This window comes from Girardinichthys multiradiatus, chromosome 4, assembly GCF_021462225.1.
Source record: "Girardinichthys multiradiatus isolate DD_20200921_A chromosome 4, DD_fGirMul_XY1, whole genome shotgun sequence".
NCBI classification, from domain to species: domain Eukaryota; kingdom Metazoa; phylum Chordata; class Actinopteri; order Cyprinodontiformes; family Goodeidae; genus Girardinichthys; species Girardinichthys multiradiatus.
Genome location: NC_061797.1, coordinates 10,753,746 through 10,774,226, shown reverse-complemented (window position 1 = coordinate 10,774,226; position 20,481 = coordinate 10,753,746). Strand labels below are relative to the sequence as shown.

Genomic DNA, 20,481 nt, shown 5'->3' with positions numbered 1-20,481 from the left:
TAAGTGCTATTTGACCAAGAAGGAGAGTGATGGGGTGCTGCGCCAGATGACCTGGCCTCCACAGTCACCAGACCTGAACCCAATCGAGATGGTTTGGGGTTAGCTGGACCGCAGAGTGAAGGCAAAAGGGCCAACAAGTGCTAAGCATCTCTGGAAACTCCTTCAAGACTGTTGAAAAACCATTTCAGGTGACTACCTCTTGAAGCTCATCAACAGAATGCCAAGAGTGTGAGGAGCAGTAATCAAAGCAAAAGGTGGCTACTTTGAAGAACTTAGAATATAAGACATATTTTCAGTTGTTTCACACTTTTTTGTTCAGTATATAATTCTACATGTGTTAATTCATAGTTTTGATGCCTTCAGTGTGAAGCTACAATATTCATAGTCATGAAAATAAAGACAACTCTGAGGTGTGTCCAAACTTTTGCTCTTTACTGTATGTGTATATATATATATATATATATATATATATATATACACACACACTGTATAATATATACTGTATATATTCTTTTCTTTGCACTTCACAAATATGTGCTCCTTCGTGTTGGTTGGAAACATGGTTCCACTAAGTACTGAGTCAGGATGGCTTAAAACACGAACTGTAAAAACATTTGGGAACCATTTGATGTTTTTCTTTCACTAAAAAATTATGGAAGAATCTGTAAGTTGGCAAAAAACAATCTTATTCTTTTAAGGCAAGTTAGGAAGAAAATTGTGTCTTGTACTTTGCTTGCAGTCATATAGTTTGGGATCCCAGGAGAAAATCAGGTTCTGCAAACATCAGCAAACTTTCCCAGGCCGGCAGAAGAGCAGTGACTTACAGTAACAACCAGGAGGTTGACATAACTTTCATAATAGGCTATGTGTCAATGCTGCCAAGGTAACAGTGGAGAGAGAGGCTATGTGCCATTGCCGTTCTTCACACACCTCAGCAACTTGCCATTAGCTGATTGCCATCTGAGTAAATAGGGAGAAGGAAAAAGGACAGGGCAAAAATCCTTAGTTGTTTCAAAATGAGAACTTTGAATCAAACTGTATTGTTGAAGCCATAATTGCAGTGCCATGGACAGACACCTTCCAGCATGACAAACCTTTGAGTATCAGGCACTGGATAACCGTCACTGCACTCTAACCGCTCTCTCAGCATCTTGAACACAATATTTTTAGGTTGCTTCCATCAGGTCAACCATCAGACGACACTAGAAGATATAAGCCTATTTATTCCTGGAGCTGTTTCCATTGTAAAAAAATGCAAAACAAAAGGCAACACAGAACTAGCGGATTTTGCCCAGTATGAAAAGGCACAGTAAACAAAATATTGGCTCTACATCACTCAGCAGGCCCGACACCGAACACTGCTTGGGGATTTTTAAACACCTGGTGGTGTTTATAGTCTATAATTCAAAACTTGCTCAGAGTTTATCTACCTAGCTGTGCCTTTTAAGGTTGTACTTTTTTTTCACATAGAAAGTACTCCTGGATCACTGCTTCTGTGTTCTTTTTGTGTCTCTGCTCTGTTCTCTCAAACCCCCAGTCAGTCGTGGCAGATGGCCGCTCACACTGAGCCTGGTTCTGCTGGAGGTTTCTTCCTGTTAAAAGGGAGTTTTTCCTCTCCGCTGTCGCTACATGCATGCTCAGTATGAGGGATTGCTGCAAAGTCAATGCAAGCGTCCACTGTGGCTACATGCTCATCCAGGACGAGTGACTGCTGCACGTCACTGACTAAATGCAAACTGCTGGGTTTCCTTAGATAATAAACTATACAACTAATTTGAATATTAGATAATTAGGTTTAATTACAATCTATGTACTTGACTTAGAATCTGTATGATTCGACTGAACTGACTTTGTAATATGCTTTGAGACAACATGTGTTGTTAATTGGTGTTACATAAATAAACTGAATTGAATTAATTTGAATTTATTTAGTGACACTTATTTAATTCCTGCTAGCATCTGATATGCACAGTTAAATACAGAAACATTTAGCCCCGAAATTATTCATACCACTATCAGATATATAAGGGTTGGACACCAGGTCACTACGTGATACTGGTGGAGGAAAACGTTTCCTGACTCGCTCTTCCAAAACACCCCAAAGTGGCTCAATAATATTTAGATCTGGTGACTGTGCAGGCCATGGGAGATGTTCAACTTCACTTTCATGTTCATCGAACCAATCTTTCACCAGTCTTGCTGTATGTATTGGTGCATTGTCATCCTGATACACGGCACCGCCTTCAGGATACAATGTTTGAACCATTGGATGCACATGGTCCTCAAGAATGGTTCGGTAGTCCTTGGCAGTGACGTGCCCATCTAACACAAGTATTGGGCCAAGGGAATGCCATGATATGGCAGCCCAAACCATCACTGATCCACCCCCATGCTTCACTCTGGGCATGCAACAGTCTGGGTGGTACGCTTCTTTGGGGCTTCTCCACACCGTAACTCTCTCGAAACCGACGTTTGGCATTGGCATGAGTGACCAAAGGTTTGGCTATAGCAGCCCGGCCGTGTATATTGACCCTGTGGATCTCCCGACGGACAGTTCAGGTGGAAACAGGAGAGTTGAGGTGCACATTTAATTCTGCCGTGATTTGGGCAGCCGTGGTTTTATGTTTTTTGGATACAATCCGGGTTAGCACCCGAACATCCCTTTCAGACAGCTTCCTCTTGCATCCACAGTTAATCCTGTTCGATGTGGTTCGTCCTTCTTGGTGGTATGCTGACATTACCCTGGATACCGTGGCTCTTGATACATCACAAAGACTTGTGTCTTGGTCACAGATGCACCAGCAAAACGTGCACCAACAATTTGTCCTCTTTTGAACTCTGATATGTCACCCATAATGTTGTGTGCATTTCAATATTTTGAGCAAAACTGTGCTCTTACCCTGCTAATTGAACCTTCACACTCTGCTCTTACTGGTGCAATGTGCAATCAATGAAGACTGGCTACCAGGCTGGTCCAATTTAGCCATGAAACCTCCTACACTAAAATGACAGGTGTTTCAGTTTCATTGTCCAACCCCTGTAGCTTTACAATTATTTTCATTTGACCAACCATTGTTTTGTGATAGATAATGAGACAGGCATCTCATAAAAGATACTAAACCAATCTAAAAGTGCCAATTAAAATACTTGTACCCTTGTAACCAGTGGAAGAACCTTTATTAGTAATACGGCAATCAAATCTCTCTTATACTGTAATTATTGACAAGCTTTTTGCATGCTTGTTGCAGTGCTATTTTTAGGATTTATCTTTGCTGAGCTCCAAGTCTTTGGGGTTGGAAGGCTTCCTTGCCATCACTAATCACCTAATCGTTAGCTCCGTATTCAAACTATGACTGTGGCTGCTTCACTTTATGACATTAATATTACTTCCAGTCAGGAGGAAAATGTTGGAAAAGTTAAAAGATCCCTTTAAACCTAAAATTTCTTGGAATGTGAATAATGTTGCACTAATTGATAATATATAACTGACTTTACATATATCCATCGTAAGTTACCCCAAAACTTTGTAAATGGATAATGATATCTTTATAGGTTTATAGTCAGTAATGCACAAATATGCACTGTTTTGTGTTAGTCCATCACATAACATCCCAGGAGAACATGTTGAAGTTTGGTATTGTAACTTGTCAAATTTGGAAAGGTTTCACAAGGCAGTGCAAAAGTATACCATGCAAGCTGTTAAAGCCATGTTTTGGTGCACCATGAACGCATCTTCTGCAATAGAAATCAATAATATAGTAACAAGTATTGCAAACTAAACTGTGGCAAAATTAGACGGAAAAGAAACATTTCCTGGGTATGGTAAGCAAGGCAACAACCTTAGAAGTTAAGTCTCTGAGCTCTTAACTTAAATAACCAAAAAGAAGAGTAAAAAGGATTTGTTTGTTTCATTTTTCTCAATCCTGTGGTGTCTTTCTTTTACAACATCGGCCAAGCCTCTCCCTTCAACACTTAAATGTAATATATATCAATCCTTTCTCACCACCACCCCCGCTGCGTTCCATGTTTCTGTGTGCTATCTGATCAACCAGACATGTTGATCGCTATGGCTACATCCTATGGCGGTGCTGCTGTTGAGGTGCCATAATTGCATGCTTTTTTAAAAGGTACTCGCATGCTTTGTGCTGCTCTGTTATTTTTGCTGCCACTATTTAAAGACAATGATGTTGTTTGACAAGCTTGATGTGTGAAAACGAAGTTGCCTTAAATCAAGTGACGTGACAGAAACAGTTCAGTTCAGTTTAGCAAATACCTACACAGATGATTAAATATTAAAGCAGCAGCTCTGGTGTAATGAGTGAGATGATCAAAGAAGAGGCTGCTCTTTAGAGATCACACCTTCACCCACATGGATTAATGCAGCCTGAATGAGTAATCAAATAAACACCCCTTGCCCTAAGTGAAAAAGTAATTGCCCCCTAAACATAATAACTGGTAGTGGTGCGAAGAGCTAACATCAAGCTCCTGTGATAACTAACAGTATGTCTTTTACACCACTTTGGAGGAATTATGACCCACTCTGCTTTGCAGAATTGTTTTAAATCAGCAACATTGGAGGGTGTTATATCAGGACAGCCTGTTTTATATCTTGTAACATCTCAATTTGTATTTATGTTAACTAACTAGGACACTTCGAAACCTTCTTTTTGGTTCTTTAGAGCCATTCAGAGTAGCTGGACTAGCTGCTGTGCTGTAAACCATTTTTTTGCTGCATAACCCAAGTGCTTGAGCCTAAGGGCACAAACTGATGGTCAAACATTTTCCTGAAGGATTTTCTTTAGAGAGTAGAATTCATGGTTCCATCAATTACAGTAAGTCGTCCTAGTCTTGAAGCAGCAATATATTCCCAGACCATCACACTACCATTACCATGTTTGACAATGATGTTCTTTGTCTGAAATAATATTACTGAGTACTAAGTGTAAACATGAGATGTAACAAGACACCCACTTTTCAGAAAATTGGAACTTGTCATTTATGCCATTTTTACCCAGTCTTTTTCTTATTGCTAAACCATGAACATGGATCTCAAGTGAGGCAAGTGATCTCTGCAGTGCTTAACATTTTTTGGGGTTTATTTTGTGACCACCTGGAGGAGTTGTTGATGCACTCTTAGAGTAGTTTTAGTAGGCCTGCCACTCCTATGACGGTTCACCATTGTTCCATATTTTCTCCATTTGTGGATAGATCTCACTGTGGTGCACTGAAGTCCCAAAGCCTTAAAAATGGCTTTGTAACAATTTCCAAACTGATGGATGTCAATAACTTAATATGTTTTACATATTAGTTATTAGTAATAGTAATAATAGTAATTTTTTAGATCCTTTAGCCTACTTCATGTTGACTGACATGTTCTGTTTGAGGGAGTTCCTGACTCAACAGGTCTACATTAATCAGATTTGGTTGTTGCTAGTCAAATTGAGATCAGCTTTCCCATAACTGTTTTGTTAATTACAGTTAATTTATGATTAAACAAGGGGGGTATTTACTTTTGCACATAAGGCTAGGTTGGGTTCGCTAGCTTTTTTTCTGTATTAAATTAAACCACCATTTGAAAACTGCACTTAATTTTTGTTTGATACTAAAATTTGTTTTAAGATCTGAAACATGTGATCTTAAGTGGGACAAAAAGCATCTATAAGGGACCAAATTCTGTTTCACAGCCCTGTAATTGGACTGCATCTGCCAAAACAGTTTTCTAAGTCTTGTGCACGTCCTTTGTGTGTTTTTCTGAGTGCTTCTATCTTTCCTAATGTTTTTCATTCAGTGGCCAATGCATCAGATCATTGTACCTGCTGGCAGATTAAAGTGAAGCAAAAATAGATTTAAAGCTTCAAAGTATGCCACATTGTTATGGGTAGAAAATGGCTGCTCGTAGAAAGCCTAACCTGCTCTTTAGCTGTGTAGACCCTAATGTCGGAGCCAAATTGTAATTGGATTATTGATTGCTGTCCCCCACTTGACTGATAGGCTGAAGTAAGTATGCTTTAACAGGAAACAAGCGTCCCATCAGTCATTCACCACACTAAGGTTCTGAACACAGAAGCATCCATTACTGATATATTTTATGGCATTTTTTTGTGACAGCAATGCAGACCCCAAATAGTTTTACATGCAAATTGAGTTCAGTGTGTGTATTAAAGAAGATGCTAATCACGTCCAGCAAACACTTTAGCCTTTTGTCAGATTAACAACAATGTGCACGTGTTTATTAAATGCAAAAGGCTGAAGTAAAATAGGTCCCACGGATAACCATGGAATTTTGATGAAGTCCCTTATGTAGCTTTAAATGTTTTAATACAGCTACAACTGAACATCTGTATCTAAAAGAGCATGATGCCAATCATCTGTTTGTGTTCAGTTGTTTAGGACTGGAAACTGCCACATTGCAATCTGTGGTTTAAAGATGCAAAGGTGCCGTCGTTGTGTGTTTTTGTGTGTAGAGCAGAGGGAGGTGGTTTAATAACTGTAGCCCCTTGATATGCTGCAGACTGTTGTGCCACAGTGCTGTGCCAAAGAACCCAAACACTCAACAATGTTGTTCTGGGGTTGGACTCACAGTCCCTAAACACCATGTATTCATACACAATGAACCTTAACTTATTTTATCACATTAAAAACAAACTTCAACATATTTTAGTAGGATTTTATATGACAGACCCAAAAAAGTAGTGCATTAGTTATGAAGTGAAAAATATTACCTCATTATTGAATGTTTTAAAGATAAAAATCGTTAAAGTGTGGCATTCGACAGCCCAGATTTAACAGTGCAGAACCACTGTTACAGCTGCAGGACTTTTGGGGTAGGTTTCTATCAGATTTCCACATCTGGAGACTAAACGTTTTGGCCATTCTTCTTTGCAAAATAGCTCAAGCTCAGTCAGATTGGATGGAGCACATCCATAAAATAATTGTTTTTTATTCAATTCATAAATATTGCTATGGATTCCCAATTGGATTTGGGTCTGGACTTTGACAGGGCCATTCTAGCACATGACTATCCTTCGGTTTAAGCCATTCCATTGTAGCTCAGGCTGAAGGTTAAGGGTCGTTGTCCTGCAGGAAGGTGAATTTCTGCCTCTCTAATCTTTTGCCCTGAATTATTTTCGTTCATCTTCCCATTAACTTTGACTAGCTTCCCTGTCCCTGCTGAAGAAAAGCATCTCCACAGCATGATGGGACCATCACCACAACTCACCATGGCGATGGTGGGTTCAGGGTGATATTCAGTTTTAGTTTGGTACCGTACATCGAGTTTCACATGAGGCCAAACTGTCTGACTAGAGTCCCTTCTTCAGCATTTTTGCTTGGTCTTCTGCATATGGCAGAATGCACGTGGGAATTTTTTTGGATTTCTTCTTACTATTTTTGATAAGATTTGAAGTGAATACAAATAATATTTATGTGTCAACAGATTCTCCCCTCAGAGCTATGGATCTCTGTAGTTACCATGGTTCTCTTGGATACTTCTCTGATTAGTTTTCTCCTTCTGTGTGTCAGTTTAAGTATATAGCCACGCCTATCATTTTCAGATGATAGACTGAATGAGATGTTCAAAGCTTGGGATGTTGTTTTATAGTCTAACCCATCTTTAAACTCCTCCAAAACAATGTATTATATGAAACACTAATAAACCTCGTGAGTAAGTTTTGTTTTACGAAATCTATGCAAAACTCCGCATTCTGCTAGTGGGTAGTGACGATATGTGTGTTTGTTACAGTTTATAGTCCCTGCAGTTTGAATGCTTTCTTTTGGTGGTGTCTAAAAGCATCATGGCACCACAAAAAGATGAGAAATAAGTGACTTAATAAAGGAAGTTCCTCTAAAACGTAAATTACTGGTAACTTCTACAGGCTCTGACGGCATGCGTAAAGTCAGCAACTTTGGTACAAGTCTATATATTCTTTTATTTTTTCTATTTAGCTTAAAAAGTTCCTTGCTGTTATTTTCTACTAAAAGGATCTTCAAATTCAGTCTGTATCAATGTTTCGGTATGAAATGAATAATCTCAGGCTGTGAACTTTAACATCAGTTTATCTAGAGTACCAATCACCGAGCAAGGGTGAAATGTGAAAACGTCACATCTAACTAGCAGATTCATACAACGGAAAAAAACAGACTATTGTTAGATACCATAGATGTGTCATAGTAGCTTGATCTTTTCTGAAAGTGCCATGTTGAACAAACGTTTAACAGACGTTTGCTTATCAGGAATTTCTGCAGAAAGTTGGAGTGAAATAAAAACATGGCAGCAGCACGGTGCAAGACTGCAAGAATACAGCCAAATATAATATCATGTAACCCACAATATGTTGAAGTACAGCGAGAGTAGTCTGCCAAAAGTCCAGCTCTGAGTCTCAACAATTCAGCTGCTTTTTCCCCTGCATCATATCTCGGCCTCCGTTCATCTCTGTAATACGTCAAATGAAGCGGTGTGAGGCAGCGAGTTGAGAGTCCACTGCAGCAAAATGTTTTTACTCCGCCGGGGTTATTACTCTTCCACTGTAGGACAGCGGGGGAAGGAATGGACACTGACTCAGCACACTCGGCCCGTTCAGGCCAACCCAGGTTGTTTTATGTGAGCACCTTTGCCAAGAAACGAAGGGCCAGCGATTGAACTGCACTCTAATGTGAGTCTGAGTGTGAAATTATTCATGTGCAGGGAGCGTGACCAGGTAGAGCAGCCTTGTCCCACACAGTGTGACCTCTCTGCTGCTCTATTTATGACTGCTGAGCACAGAGGACATATTATGGCTCTGGAATTACTATCATCTCCAGAATAATTCCCGCTATTCACTTGTGGAGACACCATATTTTATTTGGTCTTTTTGTAAAGAAAGTGTCTGATAAATAAACATCTCCCCTTGAAATGTGAAAACGTCACATTTCAGGCATTCTGCATATTAAATGGTAAAAACAGTAATACCCCTACAACTTTTTCACAATCTGTCAAACTCCAATGCATTTTATTGGGCTGATATGTAGTAGACCAACACAAGGTAGTGCATAATGATAAACTGGAATTATTTGTTATTTTACAAATACAGATTTGGCATGCATTTGCAATCAGCCCCTTGATTTAATACTTTAAGGAACCGCCTTTTGCAACAATTTCAGTTGCAAATCATTTCATGTATGCCACGACCAGCACTGCACATTTACAGACTTAAAGTTTTGCCTGTACTTGCCTTGTGCACAGGTATGTTTACCCAATGTGCAGAATATTCTCAAAAGGAATATCCTAGACTCTTTGGTTAATTGAGGTCACACTCCTATAGTTCCTCGGTCGGCAGAAAAGCATTAAAGCCACGACAAGTAAAACTGTACTGAAGCTTAGCTAAAGACATGAAGAGCAGTCTGGAGCCTTAGGTACCCTGCATCTGAACTGCAGCAAGTTCTCAATAATGTACTTACTGCATCTAATGAGAAATGTTAGGATCTAATAAAACAAAGTGTGCACATACCATTTTAAGATTGCCTTGTAATCTGAAAATAAGTCTAGTACTGTAAGTGCTGATGTTTCCACAATTAAGGAACAGTCTGTGTTCAGTTGTCAGTTTATTTACTATCATGGGAACAAAAAACGTTTTAGTGACTGTCAGTAAAGTCATTGATTATTACATCCTTGTTGTTTTCTTCTGGTTTAAGAAGAAACGAATATTGTAAATAGCAACCCGGCGCTGCTAATCCAATACACTTGACTGATCATCAGCAAGTCTGACCATATGTATGAAGGTGGCACGTTGCTGTTCTGAAGCATACTGTGTTAACACATGCCAAGAAGGGAAGACATCAGCAATGGCCTTAGAGAAGCTATTGTTGCTTATCTTTGTTCTTTCTCTTATGACAATGTCAAAGCTGTTGGCATTATTGCCTTGCAGCAAGAATCCTCTGGGTTTGAATCCCAACCTGGGATCTTCAGGCATGGAGTTTGCATGCTCTCCCCATGTGTGGGTTCTCTCCCAGTACTCTAGCTTCTACCCACAGGCTGAAAGTTGGTGTCTCTAAACTGCCTTCAGGAGTGGGGGCTTTTGTCCATGGTTGTTTGTCCTGTGTGTTTTTGTGTTGCCTTGTGATGGACTGTCCACCTGTCCATGGTGTACCTCTCGCCCAGTGACTGTTGGATGTAAAAAGAATATTTTTGAACAAATGAGTGTAAAATTAAATTTTTTGACACCAGAACCTCTATTCCAGAAAAATAACCACATAACAACTGTGAACCATACAGGTTGGAGATGCTTTGCTTCAACTGGATCCGGCAGCTCACCATCACAGAACCCACCATGAATTTTACTCTGTATTAGAGGGTGCTTGAGGAAAATGTGAGATCATCTGCAAAAACAATAAAGCTGAATAAGAACTGGACCCTGCAATATGACAATGACTCAAGACACATACCAGTAAATCGTCCAAGGACTGGCTGAGAATTAAGAAATGGAAAGTGAGCAGAGTCAATTCCAGATCTTGATCTTATTGGGATGCTGTGGGGTGACAGGCTGTGCATGCAGGAAACATCTCACAGCTGAAAGTGAGGATCAGGTCTAACATTCCTCAGAGAAATGTCAGAGGCTGATAGGTGGCTACATTAACAAAGAAAATATATGTTGCTAAATTGTTTCAGTGAGTACAACAATATTAATGTTTGGTGTTTAACTGTAATTACACTTAAATCACAGTTTTTGAAATCTAAAAAATATGCTGCGACATTGATATGTGAAAATACAGTATCTTTTGAAGGAACTAAATGTTTAACGGGTTTTATCTTTTAGGCTGTCCTAACTTTCACAACTGTAAGTTTTAGGATTTAGGTTGACTGAGTTACTTAGTCTTTCCAGCAGAAGACAAACATTTAAAACTGAAATAGTGGCTCACTTCTTCAAAGCCTCGGTAACTTATCAGGTACCACCCTTTCTTGGCCACTGACCTCAGTGATATTTCCAACCAGAGCAGCAGTTCACAGCAGATAACCATTCATTCCAGATGCATTTCCTAATTGGTTCAAGTGTTTTTTTTTTTTTATTCATTGCCACTGCATAACAAAGCTTACTGCACATCTGTGTCAACATTATTGCTGCTGTTATCATCAGCTGTTTCACTTTGGAAGTTGCTCCAGGCACTTAGCTTTGTATCACTTTGTATTGCGGTTGGTTAGGATCCATTAAGGGTAGGAGCATTGGTGTGCTGTTGATCAGATCATCTGGGTGCCTACTGCTGGGTTTGTATTTACCCACCATCCCACTTCACATACTGTACATCATTGATTAAACATCATGTGTTGCCTGTTTGGCCCCCGGTGGAGGCAGAGGGAGATATATAAGTGTGTTCATTGGTCCGCTGTATAGTTGTCCCAGCATGAGCTAGCCTGCTGAACTGAAATCAGCTGACAGAAAAAGACAGGCCGACTGAGGCTGCTAATGGTCGGGGTCACGTTTAATTGCAGATTGAATCAACTGTAATATAGGTTAATGACATATAGATGGACCTCCCGGTTGGATCTGTGACAATTCCAAAAAAACATGATTGAACCTTTTAAATAATTTCTGAAAGAATAACTTTTGATATGTTCTAAATAAGGTAAAACAAGCTATTAGAGGGCTTGTACCTCATTTAGCAGATAGAGGTTTGTTGCATTGTTGTAATCTTCAAAATGTTAGTGCACAGAACAAACAGGGAGTGATTAAATTAGAGAAGTGCGCTAGTGTGTTTTTCCTCTTTATTGCTAATAAGTGTTACATAAATGTGCATGAAGTAAAGTCCACAGAAGATAATTAAGAGCATCAAAGCAGTGCTTTAAAATAGAAAAAAATTACAGAAACACATTCACATTCATCAAGATCTCGGTAGCCTCAAAACCTAAATTTGCAGTTCTGTGTGCTTTTTAGATTCATTCCAGTAAATGTACAGCATAGTGCAATTACTAGTGTCAGACATTTACAAAAACTCATTGTAGGGATGAATGCCACAGAAATCGGGGGCTTTTTTTGATGCATTTGAATTGTTCTGTTTTTAGGGTGCATTTGTATTACGGCATACAACTTTAATCAACTTAAAAACAAGAACGGGGTGCATTAGACTGAATTTATCATGGATTTTCTCTATTCCATGTGATGTTCAGGGTTTACCCCGCCTATAGCCCAATGACCACTGGAGCTCTTCTGCAACCCTGACAGGGTATAGAAAATAAAATAGTTGGATGGATGGATGGATGGATGAAAGGATTGTATTTAGCTCCCTTAAGTCTATACCTTGTAGAAGCCCCTGTTGCTGCAATGGCAGCTGCAGGTCTTTTGAGGTATGAATCTACAACCTTTGCACATTTAGACCCTGAAATCTTTTCCCGTTCTTCTTATAAAACAGCTCATGTTCAGTCAAACTGGATGAGGAACATCTGTGAACATCAATTTTCAAGCTTTGACACAGACTCTCATTTGGATTTAGGTGTTGAACTTTAACTGGTACATCTAAACAAAATCATAAAGGACCTAAACCATTCTATTGTTGCTCTCTCTGTATGTTTAGAAACGTTGTCCTGCTGGAAAGTGATCCTCATCCCCAGTATCAGTTTTTTTTACAGCTCATGCTTCCATGTCCTGTATTTACCTCCGTTCATTTTCTCATTAACTGATCGGCTTCCCTGTCTCTCTTTCCATTTTTACATGTTGGATTGACTTGACCCTGCTTTAATCTTCTTCACCACTTTTCCCTGACCTGTCTGCTGGTCGTCTCTCTAACAAACCTCTGAGGCGTTCACAGAACAGCTGTGTTTATGCAAAGATTAAATTATACACAGTTAATGTGTGGTAACAGAGTAAAAGAGGCCAAATACAAATTTTCACCTTTTTTTTTTAGAAAAAACAACCAAACTTTGCACATGGAACTGAAACGGGTGCATAGGAAAAATAGGGCCAACACACTTATGAGATTGTGTTAATTGATTCATTTCTATATATTTCTTGTACACTTTTTATGATTGGATGTGATTGGTCAGACACAACCATATCCAATTTAGGTGAGTATTCAATTATTGGAATGTGTTTGCCTGATGAAAGTCCATGACCAAAATGCTGCATATTGAAGTTTTGAAGGTTTCAAAGTGTAAAGGAGTTTTCCTTTAAAAAAAACAAAACAATATATATTTCAACGAGTTTTCTTTATATTCATGACTATGAATATTGTAGCTTCACACTGAAGGCATCAAAACTATGAATTAACACATGTGGAATTATATACTGAACAAAAAAGTGTGAAACAACTGAAAATATGTCTTATATTCTAGGTTCTTCAAAGTAGCCACCTTTTGCTTTGATTACTGCTCCGCACACTCTTGGCATTCTGTTGATGAGCTTCAAGAGGTAGTCACCTGAAATGGTTTTCACTTCACAGGTGTGCCCTGTCAGGTGTAATAAGTGGGATTTCAAGCCTAATAAATGGGGTTGGGACCATCAGTTGTGTTGTGCAGGAGGTGGATAAAATAAAGGCCACTAGAGTCAAAAAAATATATCTAAAAAGAATTTGTATTATGGCAAGAAAAAAGCAGCTAAGTAAAGAAAAACGAGTGACCATCATTACTTTAAGAAATTAAGGTCAGTCAGTCCGAACAATTGGGAAAACTTTGAAAGTGTCCCCAAGTGCAGTCGCACAAACCATCAACGCTACAAAGAAACTGGCTCACATGAGGACCGCCCCAGGAAAGGAAGACCAAGAGTCACCTCTGCTGCGGACGATAAGTTCATCCGAGTCACCAGCCTCAGAAATGGCAGGTTAACAGCAGCTCAGATTAGAGAACAGGTCAATGCCACACAGAGTTCTAGCAGCAGACACATCTCTAGAACAACTGTTAAGAGGAGAATAGCTGGTAGGAAACCACTGCTGAGGACAGGCAACAAGCAGAAGAGACTTGTCTGGGCTAAAGAACACAAGGAATGGACATTAGACCAGTGGAAATCTGTGCTTTGGTCTGATGAGTCCAAGTTTGAGATCTTTGGTTCCGACCACCGTGTCTTTGTGCGGCGCAGAAGAGGTGAACGGATGGACTCTACATGCCTGGTTCCCACCTTGAAGCATGGAGGAGGAGGTGTGATGGTGTGGGGGTTAGGAACGTATGGAACAATCAGATCTCTGATGTATGATGGAGCTAGATCATTAAGGGCTTTATATGTGAGGAGGAGAATTTTAAATTCTTTTCGGGATTTAACAGGGAGCCAATGAAGGGAAGCTAAAGTAGGAGAAATATGATCTGTCTTTTTAATTTTCATCAGAACTCTTGCTGCAGCATTTTGAATCAGCTGAAGGCTTTTAACTGCATTTTGTGGACATCCTGATAGTAAAGAATTACAATAGTCCAGCCTTGAAGTAACAAATACATGGACTAGTTTTTCAGCGTCACTCCTGGATAGGATATTTCTAATTTTGGCAATGTTCCGGAGGTGAAAGAAGGAAATCCTAGAAACCTGTTTTAATATGGGACTTAAATGACATGTCCTGGTCAAAAATAACGCCAAGGTTTTTTACTTTATTTCTGGAGGTCAATTTAATGCCATCCAGGTTAAGTGATTGACTAAGCAGTTTCTTTTTTAAAGACTCCGGTCCAAAGACGACCACTTCTGTCTTGTCTGAATTTAGAAGCAAAAAATTTAAAGTCATCCAAGTTTTTATATCTTCAAGACATGCTTGTAGTCTATCTAACTGGTTGGGTTCATCAGGATTTATGGATAAGTAAAGCTGAGTATCATCAGCGTAACAGTGAAAATGTATCCTATGCTGCCTGATAATTTGACCTATTGGAAGCATATACAGGTCCTTCTCAAAATATTAGCATATTGTGATAAAGTTAATTATTTTCCATAATGTCATGATGAAAATTTAACATTCATATATTTTAGATTCATTGCACACTAACTGAAATATTTCAGGTCTTTTATTGTCTTAATACGGATGATTTTGGCATACAGCTCATGAAAACCCCAAATTCCTATCTCACAAAATTAGCATATCATTAAAAGGGTCTCTAAACAAGCTATGAACCTAATCATCTGAATCAACGAGTTAACTCTAAACACCTGCAAAAGATTCCTGAGGCTTTTAAAACTCCCAGCCTGGTTCATCACTCAAAACCCCAATCATGGGTAAGACTGCCGACCTGACTGCTGTCCAGAAGGCCACTATTGACACCCTCAAGCAAGAGGGTAAGACACAGAAAGAAATTTCTGAATGAATAGGCTGTTCCCAGAGTGCTGTATCAAGGCACCTCAGTGGGAAGTCTGTGGGAAGGAAAAAGTGTGGCAGAAAACGCTGCACAACGAGAAGAGGTGACCGGACCCTGAGGAAGATTGTGGAGAAGGGCTGATTCCAGACCTTGGGGGACCTGCGGAAGCAGTGGACTGAGTCTGGAGTAGAAACATCCAGAGCCACCGTGCACAGGCGTGTGCAGGAAATGGGCTACAGGTGCCGCATTCCCCAGGTCAAGCCACTTTTGAACCAGAAACAGGGGCAGAAGCGCCTGACCTGGGCTACAGAGAAGCAGCATTGGACTGTTGTGGTCCAAAGTACTTTTTTCGGATGAAAGCAAATTCTGCATGTCATTCGGAAATCAAGGTGCCAGAGTCAGGAGGAAGACTGGGGAGAAGGAAATGCCAAAATGCCAGAAGTCCACTGTCAAGTACCCACAGTCAGTCTGGGGTGCTGTGTCAGCTGCTGGTGTTGGTCCACTGTGTTTTATCAAGGGCAGGGTCAATGCAGCTAGCTATCAGGAGATTTTGGAGCACTTTATGCTTCCAGCTGCTGAAAAGCTTTATGGAGATGAAGATTTAATTTTTCAGCACAACCTGGCACCTGCTCACAGTGCCAAAACCACTGGTAAATGGTTTACTGACCATGGTATCACTGTGCTCAATTGGCCTGCCAACTCTCCTGACCTGAACCCCATAGAGAATCTGTGGGATATTGTGAAGAGAACGTTGAGAGACTCATGACCCAACACTCTGGATGAGCTAAAGGCCGCTATCAAAGCATCCTGGGCCTCCATAAGACCTCAGCAGTGCCACAGGCTGATTGCCTCCATGCCACGCCGCATTGAAGCAGTCATTTCTGCAAAAGGATTCCCGACCAAGTATTGAGTGCATAACTGTACATGATTATTTGAAGGTTGACGTTTTTTGTATTAAAAACACTTTTCTTTTATTGGACGGATGAAATATGCTAATTTTGTGAGATAGGAATTTTGGGTTTTCATGAGCTGTATGCCACAATCATCCGTATTAAGACAATAACAGACCTGAAATATTTCAGTTAGTGTGCAATGAATCTAAAATATATGAATGTTAAATTTTCATCATAACATTATGGAAAATAATGAACTTTATCACAATATGCTAATATTTTGAGAAGGACCTGTATATAGTAAAGAGAATTGGCCCAAGTACTGAACCCTGTGGTACTCCACAATTAACCCTGGAGTTTAAAGATGATTTATCATTTACATGAACAAACTGGAATCTGTCAGACAGATAAGATTTAAACCAGCCTAGCGCTGTTCCCCTGATCCCTACAGCATATTCCAGCCTTTCTAAGAGAATATTATGGTCGACTGTATCAAATGCAGCACTGAGATCTAACAGAACCAGTACAGACACAAGTCCATTATCTGAGGCCATAAGAATATCATTAGTGACTTTCAGCAGAGCTGTTTCAGTGCTATGATGAGCTCTGAAACCCGACTGAAACTCTTCAAACAGATCATTGCTGTGTAAATGCTCACACATTTGATTAGCAACTATTTTCTCAAGAATTTTAGATAAGAATGGAAGATTGGATATAGGTCTGTAATTTTTCAAGTCATCTCAATCAAGCGAAGGTTTCTTAAGTAAAGGTTTAATTACAGCTACCTTAAAAGCTTGTGGTACATACATACTAAAGAGATTAATCATATCTAAAATGGGGCTGGTAATCAGAGGGAACACTTCCTTAAATAATTTGGTTGGGATTGGGTCTAACATACAAGTTGAAGGTTTAGATGAAGCTAATATTTCTGATAACTCAGGAAGCTTCACAGGATCAAAACAGTCCAAACACAGATCAGGTTCTACAGTTACTTCCAATGTTGTCTCACTTGCTGAGGATGAAGTAATCATCTTCGGGAGTTGTCAAAGATTTTATTTTTAATAGAATCAATTTTATTTAAGAAAAATCCCATAAAGTCATGACTGCTGAGAGCTAAGGGAATGGATGGCTCAACAGAGCTATGACTCTGTGTAAGTTTAGCACTGTACTAAAGAGAAACCTAGGATTATTCTTGTTCTCTTCTATTAACGATGAGAAATAAGCTGTTCTAGCTTGGCGAAGTGTCTTTTTATACAACAGTAGGCTATTTTTCCAGATTAAGTAGGAATCCTCTAGGTGTGTAGAGCACCATTTTCTCTCCAATTTTCTAACATTGTGCTTTAATGTATGCAGCTCTGAATTAAACCAAGGAGTTAGCCTCCTATTAATGATTACCTTGTTTTTCAAGGGAGCTGCATTGTCTAATGCACCACGCAATGATGGAGTAACAATATGAACAAGAGAATCAATTTGTAAAGGGGAAGAAACAAAATTATTGCCCTCCACTGTGCTTTTCAGTGAAAATGAGGAAATTAAAAGTGGAACAGATTCTTTAAAGGTTGTTACAGCATCGCCTGATAATGATCTACTATAATGAAATTTTCTTTCAGGTGTGGAGTACTCAGTTAAATTAAACTCAAAGGTTATTAAACAATGGTCAGACAGGACAGGGTTATGAGAAAATATTGTTATGTCTTTACACTCAATGCCATATGTCAGCACAAGGTCCAGAGAATGAAGACAAAGGTGGGTAGGTTTGTTAATATTTTGATCAAAGCCAATTGAGTCTAAGATAGCATTAAACGCTATATTTAGGGTATCACTTTTAGTGTCAACATGAATGTTAAAATCCCCCACTATAATAACTTTATCTGTATTTAACACTAAATCAGATAAAAGGTCTGAAAACTGATCTAACAATTGAGAGTAAGGGCCTGGTGGACAGTACAAAACAACAAACAGAAGAGGTTTTAGTGCTTTGCAATTTGGATGAGGAAAACTAAGGATTAAATATTCAAAAGAGTTGTAGCTATTGATATGTCTGGGACTAATCAATAAATCGGACTGAAAGATGGTTGCTACTCCTCCTCCTCGCCCAGTATGTCGAGGAATGTGAAAATTTAAATAATTAGTAGGAATTGACTCATTTATAGTAACATAATCCTCTGGCTGCAGCCAGGTTTCTGTGAGGCAAAATAAATCAATCTGATTGTCACAAATCAGGTCAATAACTAGCAAAGTCTTTGAAGAAAGAGATCTTGTGTTCAGTAAGCCAAATTTAATTGTTTTATTTTTATTTTTAGTCGGAGTTGTGTTTATTTTTATAAGATTTTCATGATTTCCTCCTTTTAGATTATTTTTTAATCTATTAAATTTTGACTGTGGCCAAGACACTGTCTTAATAGGGTAATGGGTGGGTAGCAGTACAGAAGCTGCAGAGAGGAGTGTTAAACTACGACCCTGCTTCCTGGTCTGAACCCTGGGTTGTCAGAGTTTTGGAGAACTAATAAATTCGGCCAGATTCCTAGAAAGAAGAGCTGCTCCATCCAAAGTAGGATGGATGCCGTCTCTCCGGATGAAACCAGGTTTTTCCCAAAATGTTCGCCAATTATCAATGTAGCCCACATCGTTTTCAGGACACCACCTAGACAGCCAGCAGTTTAATGACAGCATGCGGCTAAACATGTCGTCACTGGTCAGATCAGGAAGGGGACCAGAGAAAATTACGGAGTCCGACATTGTTTTGACAAATTTACACACCGAAGCAACACTAACTTTGGTGACCTCCGATTGACGTAACCGGGTGTCCTTATCGCCAGCGTGAATAACAATCTTACTGTATTTACGCTTATCATGTGATCATGAAATAATTTCCAGAAGGGTTGGATGTTTGGTCTACCAGGAGCGAGCAGCACCTCCTCTGCTCTGGGCTCATTATTAGCAGACATTGCTTCCTCTTGTTGCACTTATCATCCCCATTCTCTATAACATATTATTTGCTCCAAACAACACACACACACTCGCGCGCTTCTACCCAGTCTGATAGCTAATGGAAAGCTCTTAGTCACGGCGCCAAAGAGAGGCTACTTTTTGCATTTAAGGTTCAACTGCAGCCACTGTATGAGTGATTCTCCATCCCCCTGATACTCATTCACTAAGAAGCCATTTCCTGCTTGATCAGTCCTGATGCTGCTGCATTATCTAGTCTTAGATCAATAAGTCTGTGCATGGTGTTGACTGCGCATCAATGTATCCATGGGAGACATAAATTTTGGAACTGGACAAAGAGGAAATGGTCTGCATCAGGCTCTTTGTAGAAGCAGTCATTGTTGATACAATGCTGCTCTCTGCTGGAAGATGAGGTAAAACACTGGTTCCCTTCCCAGCTTTTCTTCGATTTAATTTCACATGGTGGGAGGGGTAAAATAGAGAGGTGTTGCTTTCTTCTGCCTTATCTGATATTTAATATTCATTTGTGATTTTCTTGTTCTTTCAGGTATCTTATTTTCAACATTAGTTTTCGGCCCAGCTTGTGGCTTCATTCTAGGTTCCATCTGTACCAAAGTCTACGTTGATGCGGTTTTCATCGACACCAGTAAGTAGAAATGAAATTAACAGAACACAACTTTAGAATAAATGGAAAAAAATATATATTTTTACCACAGACAGTCATTACATGCTCAGAGTAAGTTCTAAATTGCCTAAAATGTGTATTTTTTTCTTTCACTCACATTTTTTCTATGTGGTTGTATTCCCAGGAACAAACCAGTAGAAATGTAGACGTCTGGTGTTGATCTTAAAATAATACCAACTTTTTGTTTACAGGATAACCATTGAAAACATTCAGTCACTTCCTCAGTCTTTTTAGGATTGCTTAGGCCCAATTTTAAAAACTGAGCCATTTCTTTCCCATTTTTAAACTATCAACAACCGTAGCCAAGTGAAACACTATACAATTATACTCTATTTTATAAAAAAATGTATATGCCATATTTTCTAAAAATGTCCCCAAAAGGTACAAGGTGGATTTTAAAAAGAAGAGGATCTAAGAGATCTGAGATATACCACTCAAAACTGGTAAAGCTTGCCATGTAAAATGTTTTAGCTCTGAATACTGATTGCGGACTGAGATGTACGATTTAAATCAGGCATGTGAAGAGTCAACCACACCAGATGTTATAAATCTTGGGAAATTGTGTCAAAGGTAGAGCTCATAGCAAACCACATTATTGCACCCCAGAGTTAGCTGCTTTTAGTAGATTATTTGTAATTTTAAACAGGGCTGTCTCTGTACTGTCTAGCAGCTGAAAAACAGACAAGAACTACTCAAAAAGATGACTACTAATAAACTAAGAGTAGACC

At 39.3% G+C, this 20,481-nt stretch overlaps 1 protein-coding gene across 3 annotated transcripts in view; it reads left to right on the top strand.

The window, feature by feature from the left end:
* LOC124867218 (solute carrier organic anion transporter family member 3A1-like) overlaps positions 1-20,481 on the top strand; it is a 78,034-nt gene that overhangs the window by 11,897 nt on the left and 45,656 nt on the right. For all 3 annotated transcript variants that reach the window (XM_047363540.1, XM_047363539.1, XM_047363538.1), the window contains exon 3: positions 19,616-19,714. In XM_047363540.1, the coding sequence (XP_047219496.1) occupies positions 19,616-19,714 (99 nt within the window). The remainder of the gene's footprint in view (positions 1-19,615; positions 19,715-20,481) is intronic.